The sequence below is a fragment of the Embiotoca jacksoni genome, unplaced genomic scaffold (assembly GCF_022577435.1).
Source record: "Embiotoca jacksoni isolate LCO1_2020_lvr unplaced genomic scaffold, fEmbJac1.0.p SCAF_37, whole genome shotgun sequence".
Lineage (NCBI taxonomy): Eukaryota > Metazoa > Chordata > Actinopteri > Embiotocidae > Embiotoca > Embiotoca jacksoni.
In genome coordinates this window covers 750,778-776,082 of record NW_027185389.1, presented here as the reverse complement: position 1 = coordinate 776,082, position 25,305 = coordinate 750,778, and the positions used below count along the sequence as shown (strand labels likewise).

Below are 25,305 nucleotides of genomic sequence, written 5' to 3'. Positions count from 1 at the left end.
GTTCACTTCGCCTCCTTTATGAAGCTGTATAAACATATATATATATATATATATATATATATAAACTTTTAAGGTTTCCTGCCAGATCAAGAAATATTTCCACCGTCATAAATGTAACTTTAAAAAAAATTCATTACATGCTTAGAAGAATTTTGTTCATTTATGCTCTTTTAATTATAATAAACATTATTTATGCAGCATCTTCTATATATATATATAAAATGCAGCTCAAAAGTGCTTTTACAGGAGAAAGTCGGAACAAATACATATAAACTAACATAGTAAACAAACTTCACGATGATTAAAAAAAAGCATTAAATGAAAACCACTAACTTTTACTTTTGATACTTTATTTTGCTGATCTTGCCGACATACTTTTACTGAAGTGAGGCTTTGAGGACTTTAGTTTGAGTATTTTCACAGCGTGGTGTTAGTTTAATCAAGTAAAGGACCTGAATACTTCTTCCACCACAGATATTAATAGTTATCCGGTAATTTGGACAATTTTATTTGGACTTTTTGAACCACCTCAGATTAAAAAAGTGTGTCAAAGAGATTATCTGGAGACAGCAGTGGATATTTAATCAGTGGAGTGTTTCCTCCTTGCTCGGAGGGTGATGCTGAGGTGATGCAACCAGGGGAGGAGGAGGAGGGAGGAGGTAGGAGGAGGAGGAGGAGGGGGGGGGCGCAGAGGATCATCCGGCTGCTGCCAGCCGAGAGGAGCCGACATCCGAAAACCGATGCTGCCCGCTGCCCCCTCACAAATTGTGGGATTAGCGAATCGGACGTCCGCGGGTCCTCGACCGAGTCCACCGAACCGGAGGGATTAGGAGAAGCTCGGGTACGGACGCGTTCTCGGTCCGCTGACCGAGCGCCGCTGCCTCTTCGCCGGCTGCGCTGACATTGTTGGCCGAGCTGTAGCATTTTAGCCACCTTTAGCTTCGGCACTGCTTTCTGACAGCAGGAGCTGCAGACGAAGTGACTGGAAAAGAAACGTGCGCGTCCACATTAAAGCGACGTGAATCTCCGCAGACTCGTTGAGACTTCATTCTGCAAGTTTTAAATAGAGAGCTAATTGTTTGGGGTTTTTTTTTTGGTTTTTTCTTTCTTTTTTTTTTTTTTAACCCTCAGAGCAGATTTTTTTTTTTAGTTTAGCTGTCAAGTTAGCACGTCAGCTGTGAACGGTACTTTTGGATTATTTCAAAATAAGACTTCGTCATTTGTTGTCATTTAGTTATTCATAATTTAATCTGTTGAGTTTTTTTTTTTTTAGTTTTTTTTTTTAGTGCAGCTATTTTTTTTTTACTTTTTAAAATTTGTTCCCATTGAACACAATTGTGCATTTGTTTATTGTAAAAAAAAAAAAAAAATCCATCTTGGCAATAGTTTTAAACTTTTCATATCTCGGAAATATGCCCTTTTTAAATATTATATATATTTTTTTTCCTAACTCTAAATCTTCAGAACATTTGACTGAGAAAACTTTCAGGTGAGGTCAGTTTAAAACCACATTCACATCCTTTATCTAAATATTATACCATATCTCTTTCTATGACACTTGTATTTCACTATAGGTTTTTATAAAATAATAATAAAAAAAAAAAAAAAAACTCGCTCCATTGGAGTTTTAACGTAATTATAATAGTTCAGTAGAAGTAGCTGAAGGGGTTGTGCCTACGTGTCTAGCTTTTGGGGGGCTTTTATTTTGAAAAGCGCGTGGCACAAACAGGAAGTTGACTTATTGAAATTCCCTGCGTGCCTGACACTGAAGCTAACTAACTAGCTGGGCTTTTCACTCCTTGGTTATATTTAAGTTGCTGTTTTTGTCCTCTCGCAGGAGAGCACCGACCGTTTGCTCGCTCCGGAGCCTGCGTTCATGTCTTCACCCTGAAACAAGCGGCCGGTCGGTGCAGCGTGCGGCCGGAGGACTCCTGTTTTTCAGGGCTGAAACTCCCTCCGCGGTGATGCTAATGTAGGTGCAGCCCCAGAACAATGTACATTTGCAGCCCCCCTTGAGAAGAGTCAACACTGTGCAGCCTGTCAGTGTCTTTTATTTATTTGTAATTTTTTTTATTTTTTTTTATTTTTTATTATAAAGTTATTTCCAGGAGATGCAGCTTCTCTCCTGAATCCTCCTCTCCATCTCTGCCGACCAGGTGACCACAGATGTTGCCTGGATCAGCTCGGACAGAGCAGCCTTTCACAGCCCACTCTTTGGATCTATCTCCCGGAGGTATGACTTATTGTATGATATTTCCCTTTTGGCTCTTTTTGTATGATCGTTGCTTTGTGTTGGTTTTTTTAAAGGAGAAATATTATTGGAGGGAAAAAAAAAAAAAAACCTCTCCAGTCTTGTGAAACTTTCAAGTGACACAAGAAGAATGAAAGAAAAAAAAAAAAGGTCCTCCACAAAAGTAATGAAGCTAGATGTGAATGATAAAGTCACATCATAACTTCATATATTATCTTTGGGTATAAATACTACTTCTACGTCGTGGTCTTGCTCAGCAGTGCTCAGGTCGGATGTACGACGTTAAAAGTTGTGAAACGAGTTTCTTAATTTGGTTTTAGTGACCATTTTAGGTAAAAAAAAATACTGATGACTGAGGGGCTACATCATAAAAAATAAAAAAAAAGGCATTGCAGCCTTGCGTATTAATAGCGAGGCATATTTTGGTAAATGAAATTCAGAGTTTGACAGTGTCTGCTCTGTCTCAGGCCGACCGGTGCCTGCTTGTCCTTGTGCAAACATTTACCCTTGTAGGGTTCCCTTTTTTATTTTTTTATTTTAACGGGAGACGCCACCACAGGAAGCTGATGTTATGGCAAGGAAGTGCCTCCCCGCAGTTAAAGCATGAATAAGGCAGGAGAGCAGGGGAAGGGGTATTTACTAGACCACCACCACCACCACCACCACCCCTCCTTCTCTTCTCTCCGGGCTGCTTCTTCTTCTTCTTCTTCTTCTTCTTCTTCTTCTTCTTCTTCTTCTTCTTCGTCCTCCTCCTCCTCCGTCTCGTGCTTTTGTTCAGCTGTCTTGTGGAGAAACACTGTGCACACTTGTTCCCGTCGGTCAGCCCTTTGGATCACTTCCATCGCATTCATTAATGCTGAAATCGAAAACCAGTAGCTCGGTTTTAATTTGAGTTAGGACGAGTTGTTGTTGTCCCTTTGGCTCAAGTTGCAGCTCGCGTTGCATTCGGTCTCTTCGGAATTTTTACAGCGTTTTAATGTGATTGTTATGAGCAAAAATGCTTCTTACTCCAAAATTGCAGTGCCGTTTGCAGAGTTTTATGTTTTTTGTTGTTGTTGTTGTTGTTGTTGTTGTTGTTGTTTAAAGTTTGGTAATAGGCAGAAATTGGACGTTGTGGTTTTTATTATGTGTTTAACTGCTACCTAATGAAGAAACAGTCATATGTAATCACCCCCAGGTGTGATAATAACCGTACAACACATCACTGAAATACTTTAGTTCCCACCTTTTCTTATTTTTCGGAACTTTTTCCAATGGGCTCAAATTTGACGTAACTTTACAACACAGCCAGTCTGTGATGGCAATATAGATTAAGTACTTTAAATGCTTTTTAGTTTAAATAAATTCAACACATAGGCTACTCTATTCACAAAATCAAAGTGCAATCCCTTACAACTGTACCGCTGTATAAACTCAGAAATAAATCTACTCATGATAAGACCACATTTCCCATCACTTCCTGTTTGACAGTTTTATTTCTAGTCATCCAGTTTGTTTTGATGATGAAAGGAGATGTTGAAGAGCCTCGCTGGCTATAAATGAGCTCACTTTGTACCATAACGCCTTCAGCAGAGCTTCTTTTGAGAACCTTTTAACATTGAGAAATTGTGGCACTTTTGAAAAAAATTGTTAATATTGCATAGATTGATTATAATAATTGCAATGAGTCTGCTCAGCGCCGGCACATATGGCACATATGAATAATTCAGTTGACAACATCCTCGTCCAAGCGCGGGTCTTACTGACACTGGTGGATAATTATGTATTCAATAGACACAGTTATGACATTTAAATGACATCATCGTGGCCCTTTTTGATTTTGTTAAATCCGGTCCGACATCGATTCTTCCCGCTCGGTCGAACTCGTGCAGTCGACGCTGAGTCACCTGGTTTAATCTTTAAGAAAAAGGTCTGTTAGTTTCACACCGACGCGATGGACTCTGGTCTTTTCCTCCCGTCCTGTTTATCACGGTTTTTTTGCTGTTTAAAAAAAAAACAAAAAAAAAACAGAGCACATCATGATGTCATGAACGAGTCAGCTCGATATAACGCGGAGTCACGAGGGGACAGTTTTGTTTGTGATACTGTAATTTATCACAGATGCCGGCGGTGTAAACGACGGCCGTGTGGGGTAAACAAACAGGTTATAGCCCAGTGTGTGTGTGTGTGTGTGTGTGTGTGTGTGTGTGTGTGTGTACGGTTTAAATTTAAACGGTACACACACACACACACACACACACACACACAGCAGTAGATATGTGTGGACTTACATGGTGAAGAGCCGACTGGTTTTGCAGAGCCGGGAGAGTGAAAAGGAAAAAAAGAAAAAGGCTGCTGACTGTGTTGGTCTCCAGCCTGCAGCTCCCACGTCTATTCAGACCCAATGAAAAGGGCTCCAGCTAGCAGGCGCTCCGTTTCAGACATCTGCTTTGACACACACATTCAGGCTATTCAGAAAAAAAAAAAAGAAAAGCTGGCCGGTTGTTGAGCGCACATGTCGGTACTTCGGGGGAGAAAACGCCCTGCGACAATCGAAACATACCGGGCGTGTTAGAGATAATTGCGTACGTACAGAAATGTAACTGAAAACAGGCGGGATGTTTGAAGATGTGTGAAGACAGATGAGGTTCAAACAAAGGGTTGAGATTGGAGAGAGGGGGGGGGGGGGCGGTTTGTAGACAATAATATCACAAGTACAGATTATTATGAATACGACTCGGCTCTGAATTCCTAATTTCTACCACCGTAATAGTTTGCAAGCGGATTGAAATGGCAAATCCGGGTCTCGGCGATTCGCTGCCATCGGCTGGAGAAGTCGCACACTTCGTGACACTCCGGTCCGAGTGCAGCAGCTGCAACGCTGCAGTCGCACATCGTGAATTTTGTTTGTTCCTTTGTGCCCGTAAGGTTTGTTTTCAGACTTTTGCGTAGAAGCGCTGATCACGGCAGGACTGGAAAAACAACAGAAAGGCTTCTCAGACGTTTATTTATACCTCTCCCCCGCCCAGAATGATATTTTTAGACACTTAAGCCGCTCTTGAAAATGTGTGAACATCATTGAATTAGGTACAAAAAAAAAAGTTTTTAAAAAGTCAAAGGAAATGTTAAAGACGGCACAAGCGCGACTGTCGATCAAAATATTCCACAAAGAATAGGTTTGTTAGGTTTTAAATGATTAAAAACGATAATTGATTGGCCCATATTTCATATTTTGACCAGATGCTCCTGTTTGATGAAAAACTGAGGAAAGTTATGACTCTGTTACATAAAATTTGGGCCAATCACGGCTCACCACGGACATCGGTATCAGCGTATGTGATTCTTTTTTTCTTTTTTTTTTTGCAGAACATAATGCAGAAAAAGATGCTGACGATCAATTACAAATTGTTCTATTCTTTTAAGTTTATAGTTGTTTATTATTACATTCGCAGTGATGTCATATTGGATAACAAAGTGTGACGGTAAACTGTGAAATATCCAGCTTTCCATTACATATTTTTGTCTGAAGTGTTTCGTAACCACATTTTTATGAATATATCGATACTGGAATTATATTTTCTTCTGAATATCAGCATCGGCCCCAAGAATCCATCATCAATCGGGCTCTAAAAAACTTTATATGCTTTTTGTTTTCATTTTGAACTGTATATCTAAACACCCAAGATTGGCTTCATTCAAATTTTTTGCATTTTTTTGTATTTAGTTTGCCGTTATCTTTATCAACATCTGGAATCAACCAGTTTCTGTCGTAGCTGTGAAAGTTTCCTCCTCGTTTAAGGACTTAATGTCCTACTGAGTAAAATATTCTTTCGCTGGACCGCTGAGGTGCTTTGGATCATTATTCCGCTCAAACATCTGTCGCTTCAAAGATTTTTTTTTTTTTTTTCCTTCGGCTGAATCATTTAAGTTTTGTTTTTTTTTATAAAAAAAATTCCTCTCTGAACTTCGGAGTTCACGACTCCATCGATAAGCACAAGTTCACCTGAAACCTCCGACGTCGTGCTTTCGGTGGAGTTTCTCCACGCCAACACTGTTGTTTCCACGGTAACACTTTCCCCCTTCATCGATCCCGTTTCCGACGGTCTGTGAAACAAGTTGTATCTGGTAAAAAATATTTTTAGTTAGATTTGTGCTGAATGTGTTTTTCTATCAATCAAAATATCATTTATTCTTCTAGTTTATTCATTTTCTGAAATAAACTGTTTGAATCTCGCTGATGGTTTTAACTGTCCAAATGCTTTTTGGAGCCACGAAAGGTCAGTGGGGGATTTTGATGCATTTGAGAAAAAAAAAGCCTTCATCTAATAGAAAAGTTTAAACTAGCAAATGACATTAAACGACAAAAGATGTTGAGTTTTCTGTGAAAATGGAGTTTGTATTGTAAACGCTTGGCCGGCAGCACAGATCTGTTTCAGTAAATAAAATACACCTCTGCACCAGAGGAGCGACAGAGCGGCAGCTGAGACGTATTACTTTCCTTGCCTTTACAATGAATGCAGAAGACAGAGTTTCTTTTGTGCGTTTGCAGCTCTTTGTAAACTTAAACATGTGTTTTGTGGCCGCTAGAAGCTCCTTTTTAAACAATTTTTTTTTTTTTTTTTTTACTGTTTTTCATTGTTTGTTGTTCATTTTTGGGTAAAACTGTCAAGTTGAGCGAAACAACACAAACTCCTCGTGCCAGTCAGGGAAGCAGGAGGCCCGTGTGGTCGGGTCGCATGACGCAGGTGAAGCATCGACGTCATCGCTGAAGGTTAATAGAAATAATAACCGTCGCGGGATGATTTCAAGTTAACACCTGTTGAAAGGAAACACAGCTGCAAAGTGTTTGTTTCACAACAATGTGTGGTTTTTAGTAGCAAAGTTATTTTGAATTCTCTGGAAATATGTAACCGACCCAACAAAGTCCATCCATTTTTTTTTTTTTTTTGCGGTGTGTGTTTATTTAGCTCAGACTCCCAAGAAAAGTGTTGTTGTTGTTTTTTTTTTTCATCACCCAACAGTGTGAACAGTTGTGGTGCAGCTGCAGCGTGTTGTTCGGAGTCTATATAAAGCCTGATTTACTGCTGGCGTTTGATTATATTCATTTTCATATCCAAACAACAAAACTTCTGCTGGTTGAAAACAGCAGCGCAGTGACTCGGAGGTAGATTGTAGCTGCGTTTTTCCTGCTCGTCATAAATCACTTCAGCTCACTTTTTCCCCTCTTCAGAGAAAAACCTCCAAGACGTCCAAGTCTGTGCTAAAGCACTTACTCTTTTTGTCTCCAGCTGCGTCCCGAATCACTTTCCTTCGCTATCGTGGCATCGAGTCAGACTCCACTCGGACCGGGACGTTACGTTACAAAAGCGTAAAGTGTTTTTATGCACGTTGTTTAGTCACAGCCAGGATCAACACGTCGTCCGCTGCCAAATGAGCGCAGTTTATTGGTGAACTCGGCAGCTCCGGTGTATTTAAAAGTTGCTTCATGTGTTCCTGATTCAACACACGTTTTGAAGTATGTTCAAGAATTCGCACACTATTAAATTGTTAGGAATCAATTCTGCAGTTGTAAAAGTTGTTTTTAAACAAAGCAAATTGCAGAACTGCTTCGAGCACAGAAGTTACACTCACTCATGTCTTTTGGCAGTGCGCGATGAGATGCGTTGCTTGGCAACAGATTAACGGACTCGCTTTTTTTTTTTTTTTTTTTTTTTGCCTCGCAAAATATGCCGGCAGTTTTTTTGGCGGTTGGTTTTTTGATCTGTGAAGGGATCTAGTTTTTCCTTTTTTGGTCCTGCGTGATGTTTCGGGGAAGATGCTCCCGTCTCTGCCCATCTTTGTTCGTGCTGACGGGGGCTCGAACCCGCGAAGCCTCGTTCTTTCACGCGCTTCAACCGCTCCGGCCCATCTTCGTCGGTGTCGTCGTCGTTGTTGCTGCTGACAGGCACATGAACGTCTGAACTACCGCAAAGACACGAGGGCCATCTAGTGGAGGTATCAGCCGGCCTTTTCAGTTCACTGTTCATCCTGCATTCCTGTATCTGGGATGGTCTGCTGCAGCTATCTCGACACACAACAAATGCAACGACAAGCAAATACAAAACACAAGTCCACGTTTTGTGATTTAAAAATATATAAATAAACAACTTCTTTTTTTTTTTTTTACTGAGATATCTACATTTTGTTAATCGACGTAGGCATCGGGAGGAAAAGCAAAGTCAGCCCTCCCGCCTCCCAAACACCAACTCCACTTAATACATTTATAAAATCACAAGAGGCAGACAGAGGTTTCTGGAAGTGTCCAGCTGTTTGATGTGGTCTCATTGTTTTTCTAGCGTTGAGGGAATTGTCTCGGTGGAAGGAATTCCTCTTCCATGGAAAACTGGCGCTATCGCTCTGTACGCTGACATGCGTTACCTTTTCTCTCCTCCCTCCTTTGTGTGTGTGTGTGTGTGTGTGTGTGTGTGTGTGTGTGTGCGTGTGTGTGTGCGTGTGTGTGTGCGCGCGCGCAGATTGAGCTGTAAATGTATCAGCATCAGAGAGCTCAGTATGAAGAAGTCGGTGCGGCCAGCGGTGAGTAAGGTGAGCGGGGATCGAGGGAAGTCGGAGGCCGCGGCCAACGCTGGCGCCGGAAAGCCCGCGGGCAAAAACGCCGCCGCCCCTCTGTCTAAGGTGAGACTCGCCACGGGAGGCAGCCGGCAATTCCATTTTTGATTTCTTGCTTGTAACTGAAAGCGGTTGAATCATTTTCCCCTTTCAGGTGAAAAGCAACGATGATCTTTTAGCAGCTATGGCCGGAGGGAATCCTGCGTCGAGTAGCGCTGTCACGAAGACCAAGAGGACCGCCTCCGTCGGGACGAACGCTAGCAACCTCGACAGCAAGCCAAAGACGACGTCGGGTATCTCAACTTCTGTTTGTAGGAATCGATTTCATCTTTTGTTATGTTGTCTTCTGGAAATAAGAGGTTTAATCTCTTCTCGTCTTCATAGGAGCTTCATCCAAGCGTACGACATCATCGACTTCCAAAGAGACGAATTCATCGCGAGACCGTCTTCGGACGTCCAGGACGGCGGCCGCTAAAAAGCAGCAGGTGTCCGGGGCCACAGCGGCGGATGCGGCCTCAGGAAAACGCTCCCGCAGCCAGATCCTGGCCGAGTCCGACGGCCGCATGAGCAAGTCCAAATCTGACGGCCAGATCAGCGACAAGGTGGCTCTGGAAACCAAAGTGAAAGACCTGCTGGGTTTGGCGAAGAGCAAAGACGTGGAGATCCTCCACCTGCGCAGCGAGCTGAGGGACATGAGGCTGCAGCTCGGCCTGGAGGGGAAGGAGGAGCCTCCGCAGGAAGAAGCCGAAGATCAAGAGAAGCCCCCGGTGTCGGCCATCACGGCGGCCGACGTGGAGTCCACGCTGATTCTGCTGCAGGAGCAGAACCAGGCCATCCGAGAGGAGCTCAACCTGCTGAAGAGCGAGAACCGCATGCTGAAGGACCGGCTCAACGCGCTGGGCTTCTCCCTGGAGCAGAGGCTGGACGCTTCTGACAAGCTCTTCAACTACGCCTCGCTGAGCCCGGACCTGGCGGCGTGCAGCGGGCACAGCGACGGCGGCGGCACCGGTACGCTGACCTCCTCGGTGGAAGGCTCCGCCCCCGGCTCGTTAGAGGATCTGCTCACGGGACACCACCACGGCGGCTCGGCGGACAACCTGGACAGCGAGTCCAGCGAGGTCTACCAGGCCGTCACCTCCAGCGACGACGCTCTGGACGCCCCCTCGGGGGCGTCTTCGTCGTCCGAGTCGGAGTGCGCTCCCAGCAGGGAGCGTTCGCGGAGGGGCAGCAGCGGGAACGCCAGCGAGGTGTCGGTCGCCTGTCTGACGGAGCGCATCCACCAGATGGAGGAGAACCAGCACAGCACGGCCGAGGAGCTTCAGGCCACGCTGCAGGAGCTGGCCGACCTGCAGCAAATCACCCAGGAGCTGAACGGAGAGAACGAGCGGCTCGGCGAGGAGAAGGTCATCCTCATGGACTCGCTGTGCCAGCAGAGCGACAAGCTGGAGCTCTACGGCCGGCAGATCGAGTACCTGCGCTCGCTGCTGGACGAGCACCACATGTCGTACGCGCTGGAGGAGGACATCAAGAGCGGGCGCTACCTGGAGCTGGAGCAGCGCTACGGCGACCTGGCGGACAACGCCCGCTTCGAGAGGGAGCAGCTGCTGGGGGTGCAGCAGCACCTGTCCAACACGCTGAAGATGGCCGAGCAGGACAACGCCGAGGCCCAGGAGATGATCGGAGCGCTGAAGGAGAGGAACCACCAGATGGAGCGCATCGTGGAGTCGGAGCGGCAGGACCGCGGCGCCATGGCGGCGGCGCTGGAGGAGTACAAGGCGGCGGTGAGCAGCGACCAGGCGGAGCTGAGCCGCTGCAGAGCGCAGCTGGACCAGGAGAGGCAGCGGGTGGCCGAGCTGTACTCGCTGCACACGGCGGGGGACAAGAACGACATCTGCCAGCTGCTGGAAGGCATGCGGCTCGGGAAGGAGGAGGCCGAGGTCAAGGCCGCGAAGATGCAGAAGGAGCTGGAACAAGCCCACAGTGAGCTCAACCGGCTGCAGGAGGCTTTCAGTAAGGTGAGTCGAAATGTAAAATTAGAGACGGCCATTAATTTCTACAGGCAAGAGGAAGCTAAATTGAGGTGTTTGGCCTAAATGAAAACTTTAATTCAAGGCGTCTGAACTTTTTTGGGGTCACCAAGATGAAGTCTATTTTCTGCGGCTCAGTGCCGCCCTTCATCGTGCATCAGTCAGTTCTTCAGAGTTGAGCTTCCCGCAAAGAGCGCCACACGTCTCCTTGTCCAACACCGGAGCGACGATAACTGCGCCGTCGTTAAGATAAATAAGAAATCCGACACGGCCGAAGTCCGCCTTGCGCGTTAGTCGTCGAGTTGACCGCTTAATGAAATGAAGGATCCTCTCGGTCCCGTGTGCGCAGCTGGACAGGGAGTACAGGGACTTCCGGGAGCAGGTGCAGCAGCAGATGTCCGAGCAGGAGCGAGAGCTGGAGAAGCAGCGCCTGGACCTGCAGGAGAAGGAGACAGAGATCGCCGACATGAAGGAGACCATCTTCGAGCTGGAGGACGAGGTGGAGCAGCACCGAGCTCTCAAACTGCACGACAACCTCATCATCACTGACCTGGAGAGTGAGTAGGGGGGGGGTGGCTAACACGGCTCGTGAGATATGAGTGGGAGTCAATGAAGTCCGTTCAATAATATGCATTTCCTTTTTTTTTAACTTCAGACTCTGTGAAGAAGCTGCAGGACCAGAAGCATGACATGGAGCGAGAGATTAAGATTCTTCACCGCAGACTGAGGGTAAGAACTGATGACACAGCGAAAAACGACCCAGGAAGTCCAGTCGGAGAAAACAGAAGTTTGAAGGTTTATCAGTTGCAGAAATATTGCGCAGCAGTTTTGATGCGTTTCTTTTGATGACATCATCCCTCAGCTGTGGTTTAATTTTGCGTCGGTGGAGAGTTACTGACACCGCCTGTGTTTCAGTGAGCATCTAGTGACACGGACATCAGAGATTTACCTTAAAGCCAAACACCACAGCAGTTTTAAGAAGGCGGCGATTGGTCGGATTTGCAGCAGAAAGCTGGCGGCCAAATTTAAATGAACAGAAAAAGACAATTACATTGTTAATTGAAATCATTTTTATGACAATTAATCGTCATCTAAAATGTCACAATTGTGACGGCCCTATCTAGTGGAGCATCTAGCTGCTTTAAAGCCTGATATCTTCTTGAGGAGTTGGTAAAGACCAAAACGGAGCAAAAAGGAGAGTGAATACTGGATTTACATTCATCAGGAGAAAACAAAACAGGTTTCCAAATCGACGCTAATGTTTCTGTGTGTCTCCTTGATGTGTTTACTCTTATTTAAATAAGTGATTTACATGAGTTAAGAGTGGCATTATGAATAAATCAATGATACACACATCAACCTTAGAGGACAAACTGTCCCCCGAGTGCCCAAAAGAATTGATAAATAGTGCTTTAATGATCCAATGTATAATTTAGCGTGTGTGTGTGTGTAGGAGGAGTCGATGGAGTGGCGCCAGTTCCAGGCGGATCTGCAGACGGCCGTCGTCATCGCCAACGACATCAAGTCGGAGGCGCAAGAGGAGATCGGAGACCTGCGGCGCCGGCTGCAGGAATCCCTGGAGAAGAACGAGAAGCTGAGCAAAGAGCTGGACGAGGTCAAGAGCCGCAAGTGAGACCCGCAGACGGACGTGTGGAGGAGCTGTCTTCCGGTTTCTAAACAAACAAACGAGGGGAGGTTTAATGGGGCTTGTTTGGATTCAAATTCTGGATAAATCCTACAGCTTCTTCGGAGAAAAAAAAACAAAAACAAAAAGAAAACAAAAAAAAAACAACCAAAAAAAAAAAAAAAATATATATATATATATATATATATATATTATATTTATATAAATAATACATTGAGCTGAAGTTGCTCACAGTAAATAAAACGGAACAAGCCCCGTTTCCCATCAGTAATGTATAAATGGAGTTTTGCGTACTGAGGTGGGTACTGTGTGTTTTGCAGGCAGGACGAGGAGAGAGGCCGAGTGTACAACTACATGAACGCAGTGGAGAGGGACCTGGCCGCTCTCCGGCAGGGCATGGGTCTCAGCAGGAGGTCCTCCACCTCCTCGGAGCCGTCGCCCACCGTCAAAACGCTCATCAAGAGCTTCGACAGCGCCTCGCAAGGTACCGCACAGATCGGAAGATGTTCCACTTTTCCCCCGGTTTTATCTTCTGCTGCTGGCTTTAATCAAAATAATCATTTGTTGTCTGTCGTTTTTAAATTCTCCCAGTATAGAGTTTCACATGTTGGAACATAAGCGATTATTTTATTTTTTTATTTTTTTATTATTATTTATTTAGTCCCCAGACTTCAAATCAAAATAATAGAAACAGGAGTCCCAAGTTAGATTTAGTAAAAATGGTGTCCTGTTTATTCTGCAGTGTGATCGTTTACATCTTCAAACTAGATGAGACTTTTGTTCAGAATTCATTCTCGAGAAGATTCCTGGCGTTATTAACGAGAGTTCACGTGGTTACTCGTGTGAAGAAGGTTTCATCTGAGCTGTGTGCGATTTAAACATGAAACTGGTCACTCAGGTCCTCCCACCAACGGTGCCGCCGTGACTCCGACAGCCGCGGCTTCCCCGCTACCACGAACCCCCCTCAGCCCCAGTCCCATGAAGACGCCGCCAGCAGCCGCCGTTTCACCCATACAGGTAGAGAAAAGAAAGAAAAAATGACGGGATAAAAAGGTTGAAACCATGTGTAAATGAATCTGTTTCCATTTCTATCCGATCAAATTCACAGACAAAATGTTACTGAACACGAGGAGCTCTTGGACACTTTCATTTTATCGAAGTCGCTGTCTGGCTTTAAGATATTAAAAACTGATGCTCATAATGTCACATATTGACTGTAATAGTTAATTATTTTTGCTTTTTTATATATATATATATATATATATATATATGCCATTAAAACACACAAACATATCTGCCTTTTACAAGCTGTACATTTAAGGGCAAAAAGAAAATTTGACAGTAAAATGTTCTTTTTTTTTGGTGCCGTTTTCAGAGACACTCCATAAGCGGGTCGATGTCAGCCGCCAAGCCGCTCTCCTCTTTGAGTGACAAGAGGTCCAGCTACACCGACATCAGCATGCCAGGTATAAGTAATGACACTTTGTTTATGTAAGAAGTGTGAAATGTTCACATCGGTGGCTGGGGGGGGGGGGGGGGGGTGAGTGCAGAAAACCACGGTTCGATACGGATATCGACTCCTCTACCTCCGTCTCTGACATTAGAGAGGGACTGTTTACCCTCAGAGGCCTGGAGTTGGGAGTCAGCAGGACTCGTGTATATGAGTGGATGATAAGAGGGGAAATAATGAGCAATTCCTTCAGCTGGTTCTCACCAGCGATGATGACTTCCAGTTCTTCGTGCGAACGTGCCGACTCGTCCGTAGCCTCCGCCGCTCCGTTTACTTTTGTCTGATTTATTGTTGTCTTGGTGAGCGGGGCTGGATCTCGTGCGTCGGTATTCCCTGACCTCCCAACGGGCTGGAATGTGGCTCTTCGCTAACCCCCCTCCCTCCCCCCCCCCACACCTCCCTCCCCCTTCCCTCCTTCTTTACATGTGACTTCAGAGGAAGTCGGTCATATGTGTGTGATGTAAATACTGTGATGTATCCACAGCTGAGCACCTCCTCAGGGGAACCTCGGCCAGCCGACCGCCATCCGTCCTCCAGAGGGTTTCCAACATGGACACCACCAAGGCCATCTCAGGTTAGAGATGCTCTTTAAGTTACGCGAACTATTTAAAAAAAAAAATATTATTATTATTATTATTATTATTATTATTATTATTATTATTATTATTATTATCATCTCCGAGGCTATTTGCTTCTGTATGCTGCTGTAGTGAAAAAAATTTCCCCTCGGGGATTAATAAAGTAAATACCTACCATACCTACCTACCTACCTACCTATAATCACGTCCCACGTGTCACGCAGTGTCTCGTCGGAGCAGCGAGGAGATCAAGAGGGACATGTCGGCTTCGGACGGCCCCTCCGCGTCCTCCCTGATGGCCATGAGTGCGGCCTCCTCCCCGCTCTCCCTGTCCTCCTCCTCCCCCACCGCCTCCATCACCCCCACGGCACGCAGCCGCCTCAGGTAGCACGCAGTCACTGCACGCGCTCATTTACTGAAAGCAGGTTGCATTTAATGGCTTTAACGCGCTCACAGTGACCGTTTGAAGTCTCTGTTTTTTTGGTTCTCGTCAGAGGTTTTAATCTGTCACCGCTTCATACTGAGGACGTGCTGGATGTGATGACAAGACAGAAAACCATCGTGACGGCTTTTTCCTCGCTCACTGAGCAAAACAACGCTTACCGTATAATTTGTTTGCCTTTCTGACCTTTAACGCAGCCTCTTGACGGTGGGATTGTTGCACCATTATTCTTCAAGGTACAAACACAAAATGGAGGGACACTGTTGTTCTGCCAGAAAGCCGTCAACAGAGGCAGTTAAAGAGTTGAATCATGGCGCAGGAAGAGACCGAGCAATAACATCCCGGGCTGAAAAATAAAGCCCAAAACTACAGTTCCTTGAATGGACACTTGAGGCTGGCTTATGGACTGTGTATATAAAAGTAAAACTCAGGCCTATGCATAAGTGCCTTAAACTGCAATACCACCACGGGCCACTAGAGGTCGGCTCCAAAAAGACTCCAGCTCCATAGACTCCCATTCAACTTCTCTCATTAAATTCTAAGTCAATACATTTTTCTCTACAAGTTATTATGCTGTTGTTCACTGAAGTCGTCCCTTCTTATTCGTTTTCTGGCGGTCCATCTGAAAATAATTCCATCATTATTTAGATATTAGAGCTCACAAAGCTATATTTTTGGGTGGGTGTCTGTTTGATTGACAGGCCTGAGGTGCAGTCAGGTTTCTGCTATCAGTGGGCGGGGCATAGTGTCCTCTGTGTTCCCATTTAGCTCGAGTCAGATCCACCGCTCGCTCCTCCCCAGATCGTCCAAATATGGTCACTTCTGGCTCCAAACCGCTTCAAGTTAAACAAGAAAAAGTCAAACTCGAGACTTTGTGACGAAAGATCACGGTCCAACTTTACAGCAAAAATAAACACGTTTACTTCAAGCTACTGAAACATCTAATTTCCCCGTTCATGAAAGCTGTACAGGAGTGAATCTCTATTCAAGTCACCTGTTTAAATTGTATTGAGACCTAAAGTTGTACATATTTAAAAACGTGGCTGCTTTGAGTGACAGGTGGGTATCATCATAGGCTTCATTGGACCCATCTCAGCTCCACCCACAATCTCATTGCTCACTTTTGGATTGGCCAGGTAAGGCGGAGTCAAGATAGCGGCTAACTGAGCATTAAAACTGCTCTTTATGAGACCTCATGGAGGCTACGTCCATATTAAAAAATTTTATATACACAGTCTATGATCCCAGAAACCCAGCCCATTATCTGAAATCACACAGTGGGTCTAGCGATACGTCGACTTTGTTTGGTTGAGTGTGAAAACAGAAAAGCCAGCATAATAACAGGTCTGCTTCGTGTGTTTAAAACAGGCTGTAGTAAATGTTTTAGAATTGCGGTCGAGTGTTTGCTGACGTGTCTTCTTCTTCGTCTGTGCGTCCGTTGTAGAGAGGAGCGAAAGGACCCGCTGTCGGCACTGGCCCGAGAGTACGGAGGCTCCAAGAGAAACGCTCTGCTGAAGTGGTGCCAGAAGAAGACGGAGGGTTATCAGGTACGAGCCCACGCGTGACCCACGGTGTCCGTGACTCTGGCTGGAAGCGGGACATTAAATAGTGTGCAGTTAAAGGGCAACTCCGCATTTTTCCACATTAGAGTCCGTTGACAGGTGGAAGGTTTTTGGGGGAGTTGTTCTCCATAAGTTCTTCTCGGTAGCCGTAGCTCCTCGTCCCTGCTTGAGGCTCAACAAACCGTCAGAGGTTCCGTTGCATTGTGGGTAATGTAGGCACCAGGCTGTTAAAGGCAAGAAAAAACGACTATCTGCATCAAGTTTGACACTTTTTTTTTTTTTTCTCCCATTAAAAGTGTGACAATGCTACAGATGTGCAGTAATCAGCAGTGGGTGCTAAAATAAAAACAATATGAATATCTTCATGCTGAATCAAACATTAGGAAACACAACCTCTGCTTACCGGGGTCCACTATTACCGTTTTACCTTCTGACCTACCTCTTATTATATTAAATATCTTGTAGTACCTTATTGTTCCCAAAGAACACTTTACTGTCAGACCTCCGGTTTTACTTTTGGTTTCCAGAGTTTCAAAAAGTAGAAATAAAGCTTTTATTAGGCTGCTCTTGCTTAAAAATTTCAAGGATTCAGGGATTCAAGGAGATTTATTGTCTTTCCAGACATGCTGGTAAAATTCAGGTCTCAGGATCCAGTTCAGTACAATGAAATCAATAAAAACAACAAATCGATACCAATTAACACTCAATAAATGTTAAAAAAAAATAAAATAAATAAAATCCAACCACAAGCACCAAAAAACAATGTTTGACTTCCAAAATAATTTTTTGTAATTTCCCATTCTAGTTTTTAAAGTGATGTGTTTGTTACGGATGCATCCCAGTGACTTCCCGTCCAAACGTGCAGAGACAATAAAAGATTAAAGTCCGACGCACTAACCTGGAAATAATTTGAGTAGCAATCAACAGTTGTATCAAGAGTCACTTACCATACTGAAGTGATGTTTACCCCTTTTTTACTGATCTAGGTTATGGTTGCCATGGCACCTTCGCTCCTCTCCAGGAAGTGTGCAACATTTATCTCATCCTGTGTGATACCTTACCTGACAAAATAACAATAACTTTCAGTGGTTGTTTGCAGGAGGGTGTATATCTGGGATTTTTTTTTTTCTTTTTTTTTAAAGGTCAGATGGTGGTTGATAGCGGTTGAAGATGATAGATGCGATACAGATGAGCGATGTCGGTGTTTCGTATAAAACCTCTGGGGATAAATCATTTTAAATCCTTCCACGACAGCAGAAAGTATTGTGGACCGTAACATAGTTTGAAGTGATGCGAGAAACTGCGCCGCGGCTCGAAGTGACGCCCGCGATCTAAAGGATAAAACCTCGCAGCCTCGTGGTCCCGGTGAGGCCCGCAAATCGGTCCGCATCGATTCCTGTCTCGAGACTTCTCGGGTTAAATCGAAGTTTAAATAGATCGTCGTCGGCGTGTTGTTGTTTTTTATTTTTGTAATTTTTTTTTTTTTCAGAACATTGATATCACGAACTTCAGCAGCAGCTGGAACGACGGCCTGGCTTTCTGCGCTGTGCTGCACACCTACCTGCCCGCGCACATCCCCTACCAGGAGCTCACCAGCCAAGAGAAGGCGAGTCGAGTTCAGAGGAAAAAAAACACCCACAAACTTGTAACCATCATCTTTTATCGTGTTGCACTACGTGTGACTGAAACTCTCGCTTCTATTTCCCCTCAGAGGAGAAACTTCACCTTGGCCTTCCAGGCTGCAGAGAGCGTTGGCATCAAATGCACTTTGGTAAGCGTTGTCGGCGCGTGAACTTATTAAATGAAGTAGAAATATTTACATTCAGTAGGTTTAGTGTTTTTTTTTTTCTTCCAGTTTTTGCCTTAGTTTTCTAAAAAATAAACACCTGAACTTGAAGAATATAAATAAATCTCAACCGCTTATGTTGCTGGTTGTAATCGTTGCCAAGAGATGAACTGCAGTCTTTGTTTCGCGTGTCGTTTATGGTTTCTGCTTTTTACCTCATAAACCTCAATTTACCTGCCGCTGTCTCCGTCTTTATAGACCCAACCTGTGCTGAGATTTTTTTTTTTTTTTTTTTTTTTTTACTTAAACCCATTATAAGTTCATTTGAAATTCAAGTGGAGAGTCTAAAGGTAGCAACATACAACTACAAAAACAAGAAATCCACCGACACGAGTAGCACTTCATTTTTCTTCACTATCATTTCCATTATTACTTTTTGACATCAAGTACAACGTTACCTTTCTGTTTGAGTCTACTTATTTGACTAAATTTGTGTTTTTATTGCTTTTCTATTATGCACTGGTGTTGGTGTTTATACTCTTAAAAGTTATTACTTTATTGTTTTTTTTTAATCTCATGTAGATGTAAATTTTTAGCAATCTGTGGCACAAGAATTTACTTCTGGATTATGAAAAGCCCAATCTTTTTTTTTTTTTTTTTTTTTTTTTTTATAGCTGCACAAAAACCGGTGCAGGTACTTCTTGGGGTCTCTGCTGGTTGCCTGGCAACCTCACCTCCAGGAAGTACCTGCAGTCAGCCGAGAAATAATGAGGTTTTTTGGTACAAATTACATTAATGAGACAAAACATGTCAATTAGTGAGCCTGAGGAGTTGCTTATAGGTGGATTTTGTTTCCCTGTCTCTCGTCCCTATGCTAAGCTAAACTGAGCGCCTGCTTGCCGTACCTAATATTTAGCTACCTAATAATTAGCATAAACACAAGCGGCACAAATCCGCCGGACGGGTAAATAAGCATGTTTCCCCAAACTTTCAAAGAGGGGGGGAGGGGAATCACGTTATGGAGGATCCTCTCCGTTGATATTTGTCCGTGTCGGCACTTATTCAATTCTTAAAACTGACCGAACGTCTCCAGCTGGGTTTGCTCAGTTATTGTTGTGATCACGATTCAGAAGTTTTCACCAAATAAATGATAAATAATCCTGGTAAATTAAGTGGAAATAGTAAAATCATATTGTATTTTTTTTTTTTTTTTTTTGCTTCTTTATCTCTACAGAAATCTAAAGTTACGCTGTGACCGTCTCTCTCTCTCTCTGTTGCAGGACATTAACGAGATGGTGCACACAGAGCGGCCCGACTGGCAGAGCGTCATGACGTACGTCACGGCCATCTACAAATACTTCGAGACCTGACTCCGCCGCCTCGCCTCGCCTCGCCACGCCTCGCTCCTGCAGCACAATCAGAGCCACGCCGACCATCACGAGCTCCCAGCAGCCTTTCAAACCAACAACCCCCCCCCCTCCCCCCACTCCCCCACCCCCCCAACAGTCAACTGCTATACCTCACTGTCCCCCTCCACCCGATCACGCCGCATGCAAGACCGCAGTATTCAGCAACACCTACCGGCGACCTCGCGGACGCTCGGCTACGTCGTCGGCGATTTGTTGTTTTTTGTTTCACCGTTGCACTAAATGAGAAGTGAGTTTTAGTGAACAAGCAGTAATGAAGTGACCGGTCACCGTGGGTCGTCTTTGCCCCTCAGTACACGTCTGAAGGAGCAGCACGAGAACAACAACAACAACAAAAAAAAAGAAGAAGCGGTGCCTCTTTTTTTTTTTTTTAATTTTTTTTTTTATATCTGGCTTCACACTTCACCCGGTTTTCCAGGAGGTCGTAGTCGTCCGTTAAAGGGGAATTCCGTCAAATCTGACTGAAGGCATAAAAAATGATCACAGGGTTGTTGTTTTTTCTTTGTTTATAGAGAATATTTAGTGGATTTTTTTTTTTTTTTTTTTTCCACTGAATATTCCTTTTTTTTTTTACACAAGAACAAAGCAGGAGGTTTTATAAATGTTGGAATTCCCCCCACAACCCTGAAATTTCCTTCTGGACATACTTCAAACAATGCAGCTTCTTTCTTTTATGTTTTTTTTTGTTTTGTTTTTTTTGTACACCGAGTCTTCCAGGCGTTACAGTGCGATACAGAGATGCCTCTCTTTCAATGGATAAAGTGCCTGTGTGAGTTTTTTGATACGGGAGACCCAGGACATCACGAAGCGCTTTCACTTAACAGATTCCAGGAGTTGCCAAATATGTTTTTTTGGGGGGTTTTTTTCGGAGCCTTTCGATCGTTGACGTTTTATTTTAATTACATTTTTTTTGGGTCTTCTCCGCAACGATGCAGCTTTCGACATCAGCCTCCGATCACGAGTGACTGTTTTGCCTTTCGGGCGCAGAAGTACACTAACTCCTACACACGTTGCCAAGCAGCACTAACACGCCCTTTACGACCAGTTTTTCTCAAATAGATCCGTGAGGGCAAGACTTTAATATTCTTCTGGCACGTGTGGAGTTACCGACGCTAAACTGTATAATGTGAGTGGCCTACGTTTGCCGTCTTCTTTTTAAACTTGGCACATACAGCACACGGCGTCATTTCACCGACGACTACGGTATGAGTGAGGAGAGTGTCGTGTTTAGTTTGAAATGTGTTTTTTTTTGTTTGTTTTTTTACTGACCGAGATGAGTTTCCGTTTGGATCGGAGAGCCTTAAACTTCATCGGCCCGGTGGTCCGATTAGAAAGTTAGTCTCACATCCGCTGGCTTCATGAAGGAAAAAAAAAACAAAAAAACGCGTTCTAGTTTTAGGAAACCAGCAGAGTCGCATTCAAAGATGAAGGCTCACTTTTTTTATATATATATAGGTCTCCGTTAAAGCAGCAGTTTGACATTTTGGGTAATTATTCTCTTTTTTTATGCTAAATATGAGGCTAGCGGGTTAGCTTTGCTCAGCATAAAGACTGGAAAACAGCTGACTTTCCAAAAGTCCACCTTCCCGCACCGCTAACATAAACAGGTTTTTATCTCATTTGTTTAATGTGTACGAAAAATGAAGTGTAAAAACAACAAGTTGGGTTTTTATTACGAACCGTTACCTTCTGGAATATCTTTTAGCCAGAAGCTGGAATCTCTACTTGGCTATTTTTTTGTTTTTGTTTTTGTCGCACAGATTAAACAACGTGATAGTTTGTCGACTTTAGAGGCTCAGACAGACGCAGGTTAGCCTTTATATAACACCAAAGCGTGTAATGCACCTGTTTGTCCACTAGAGGGTAGCGTGTCAGTGTCACGTTTTTGCCTCGCCTAAGCGTGAAGAGTGAGGTGCCTCACGTTTAGGCACCAAAAAAAAATAAAATAAAATAAACCCGCGTGGTTACAATTAGGAAAAGTTTGTGTTGAAATAAATCATTTGCGTACTTAACGTAAATGACTCGGCGTACGTTACGTGAGCTAAACACGCTACTTTAAGTGAATCCATGCCAACTTGTGCTGACTTTATCTATTTATTTACTCTTTGTATTTCGTCACGTGACCTCTCACTTCGAGCCCGATACTGGCGCTAAACGCCCGCTTGCCTGTAACATAATACATATTTAGCGTAACAGACGTAAATGTGTCACCGATCTTCTCCTCTAACTCTAAGCACGAAGGCAATCAGGAATATTTCCCAAAATGTCAAACTATTCCTTTTGATATGTGTAAATGTTTCGAAAGCCACTTATTCAGCATGTAAACGACAAAAAGAAATGCACAAACGATCAAGTAATCCACTCTGCCGTCGACTTGTTCGGCCTGTTAGTGCTCTCGCTGTGAGACGGGTCGTTGTTTTTTTTTTAAATTCCTCGTATGACCAAGCGTCACTAAAGAGACACTGAGCAGCACACGATGCCATTTAGTCTGAATTCAGTCTGCAACATTACTGTAATGCTGTCTGACTGCTGTGTGTTCATCGTGCCTCAACATTACCAAGTTCACTGTATTTATTTGCGTAGTTTCCGGTCATTGTAGTGAGGTCATAGCTTTCATGTGTGTGCGTCTTTAAGTGTACATGAATTTATTATACACACACACACACACACACACACACACACAGTAAGTAGCTGCACTGAGATAAGCTTTTTTTTTTATTTTCTTTTTTTTTGGTATTCCACACTTATTTCATGCCTTAACAGTTCAGCCGAAGCTTCTGCAACGGAAAATGTGACTTTTTCTTTTCTTTTCTTTTCTTTTTTTTTTTCTTAATTTTAAACTGCAGTTATCTTTCCTCACCAGGCGGGAGTCACTGTGGGGGAAGTCGTTTCTGAAACAAGGTCCTTCTTGTTTGTGCCTCTTGAAAAAAACACAGCGAGTGATGGTGTTGAACCGGTTTTTTTTGGAGGTGGGGGGGGCTAAATCCCCTCATGTGTCTCACGAAGGTGACACACGGTTTTGATTTGGATCTGATGGAGCTGCCAGCTGGTATCAATAGCAACATTAGAAACAACATTTTTTTTTTTGTGCCTCCATCTAGGGTCCGTACCGTCTGCCAAGTCCACATCAGACTTTCTGTGATTTTAGCACAACAATGACTGTTTCTGTGTGGGTACAGGACAGGAGTGAGTTATTTAACGACATCGGCTCCTTTGTTGGTGCGATGCTACGATGCTGAGCAGTTTTTATTTTTATTTTTATATCGTGTGCTTTATGGCTCCCGGCAGGAAAGTTTTTGAGAGATTCGAAGCCTCGCGAGCCTGGAAAGCGGAATGTGTTTTGATCACGCTTTAGTGGTCCTGGGACTTTTTTTTTTTTTTTTCAGCGTGTGCTGACGTGGAGTGATTGATGAACACCGAGCCCGGCCTGCTGCTGAGGAGAGACCTGGGACGGCTGGCAGAAGCTATAGGAAGCACATTCCACCTCCACATGATGCATCCATGATGGACATGTTACATTGTTCGGGGACCTGAGACGACGCCCTTGAAGTCTGTCTGTCTGTCTGTCTGTCTGTCTGTCTGTGTGTGTGTGTGTGTGTGTGTGTGTGTGTGTGTGTGTGTGTGTGTGTGTGTGTGTGGCTTTACAAGAACGGAGCAAAGCAAATGTGAACGGAGTCGTTTTATTTGGGGGTCCACTTCATCATGCTACATTTATTTTTCTTTGTTTACTTGAAAATGCTCTGAGAATTCCACTGAACCTGCTTTAGTTTGTCTTTTTGTTTCCATGTTGCCTTTTTATATATATATATATATTTATATATATATATAAATATATATATATATATATAATTATATGAAGCCACATTTTTGCAGTCTGATAAAAGATTGTGGTTGATGTGGATTTTTTGTTTTCCTATGAGAAAATCCGTATCACACTGCATGCAGTGCTGAAATTGTCTCGGCAAAGCTGGTTGTGTGTGTGTGTGTGTGTGTGTGTGTGTGTGTGTGTGTGTGTGTAAAGGGACTAAGCTACAGTATTAAGTGCACACTATGACGATAATCAGTTGTAAGAAAAAAAAATGCTGTCTGGTTTTATGTTGCTTTTTTTTTCTTTTTTTTTTTTTTTCCCTGCCAATACCTGTAGTAATAAATGACCATCGAACAGCCATGTTTGTTATGAAGTGGTTTCTTTATTATCCAGTTAATAAGATCAGACAGGGTGGGCTCTTGTGACCACGCCCCCTTTTTTTTGGGGGGGGGGGGGCAAATCTGCAGGGGAGGAGCTAGTGGTGGATCTGACTCTGTATGATTGGAAACCTTGTGATACCACATCCAGTACTATTGACGGAGGATTTTAATGGGAGTCTATGGAATCCAGAGGCTTTTTGGAGCCAACCTCTAGGCGTGAGGGATTAAATTAAACTTTTTTTTTTTTTTTGTATCTACCTACCTTGTTTTCAGGCAGACAGAGTGGTCATGTATTTAGATATATATTATCTGTGGTGGTTTTCTAATAGTTTGGATTTGCACCACTATTTTTACATCAATCTTTTTGACGAGGGTAATTTTTTTTTTTTTTTTCCCCCTCCGAAAAGGGGCGGGGACATACTGAAAGCCAAAGTACCCGGATGTGCCCGTTTTGATCTGTGGTGCGTTTCGACATAGTGGTTTGACTGACGGGGCTCTGGTACTTGGCAACACATGTTTAAAAATAAATAAATTGGATTTAAGCCGAATCGTGCGTGTCTCATGTTTCACAGCAGACACGCAGAGTTTAATGTGCGTCGTTATCATCATCTGTGCACACAGCAGGCTTTTAACTGATCCGCCCCTGGAGAGGAAACACAGCCGCAATCAGCCTCTGTGTTTTACGAGGGAGGGTGAGGAGGAGGAAGAGGAGGGTGAGGAGGAAGAGAAGCGAGTCTCATCTGTCTGAAGTCCTTCACTGAGGCAGCAGGTTTATATTTCTCTCTTAAATCGAGCAGGAGACATTGATCAGACCTCATCAGTTACTCGATTCTGGACGTTAAACTGAACTAAGGTTTTGTTTAACGAGACTTTTTTTTTTTTTTTTTTTTTTTTAATTGAAGTTTCCCAGTCAGTAGGAAGTGAAATATATATATATATATATATATATATATATTTATTTATTTTTATTTTATTTTATTTTATTTTTTTTTAGGTCGCTTGTGCTTTCATCACCTCATCTCACAAGAGTAGCTTTTGGATATCTGAACTTTTATCACAGAGTTGCACCCTGCAAACACCGGGGAGAGGAAGGTAAGCCTTTTTCTTTTTGCTGTTGTTGACTAACTTCTAATATCGAGCAAGAAAGCAGTAAAACTTGTACTTAGAATGTTTTGTTTTGCATTTTATGAATTTGTTTGCGGGAGGGACGAGCAGCTTTATAAAGTGTTCTCGAGCGCAGACAGACCGACATGAGCGGCGGAAATCCTCTGAAGTGAGTGAACGCGGTATAAAAACGAGCTTTT

General features: G+C 43.7%; 1 protein-coding gene across 4 annotated transcripts; it reads left to right on the top strand.

Moving 5' to 3' along the window:
* Positions 1–694: 694 nt before the first annotated feature.
* specc1la (sperm antigen with calponin homology and coiled-coil domains 1-like a) lies at positions 695–23,647 on the top strand. 4 transcript variants are annotated; one of them, XM_069166183.1, is made up of 18 exons: positions 695–841; positions 1,838–1,972; positions 2,157–2,233; positions 8,743–8,902; positions 8,991–9,129; positions 9,221–10,851; positions 11,213–11,420; positions 11,519–11,592; positions 12,317–12,492; positions 12,829–12,992; positions 13,407–13,525; positions 13,884–13,974; positions 14,503–14,592; positions 14,821–14,980; positions 16,483–16,585; positions 18,090–18,206; positions 18,312–18,371; positions 19,667–23,647. In XM_069166183.1, exons 4-18 carry the CDS (start codon positions 8,780–8,782, stop codon positions 19,754–19,756), a joined length of 3,345 nt encoding a protein of 1,114 aa, XP_069022284.1. In that variant the 5' UTR covers positions 695–841; positions 1,838–1,972; positions 2,157–2,233; positions 8,743–8,779; the 3' UTR covers positions 19,757–23,647. The 4 variants fall into 4 exon arrangements, with proteins under 4 accessions (XP_069022284.1, XP_069022282.1, XP_069022285.1 ...); XM_069166181.1 differs by having other exon boundaries at positions 2,099–2,233; XM_069166182.1 differs by lacking the exons at positions 695–841; positions 1,838–1,972 and having other exon boundaries at positions 2,001–2,233.
* The last annotated feature ends 1,658 nt before the right edge of the window (positions 23,648–25,305 follow it).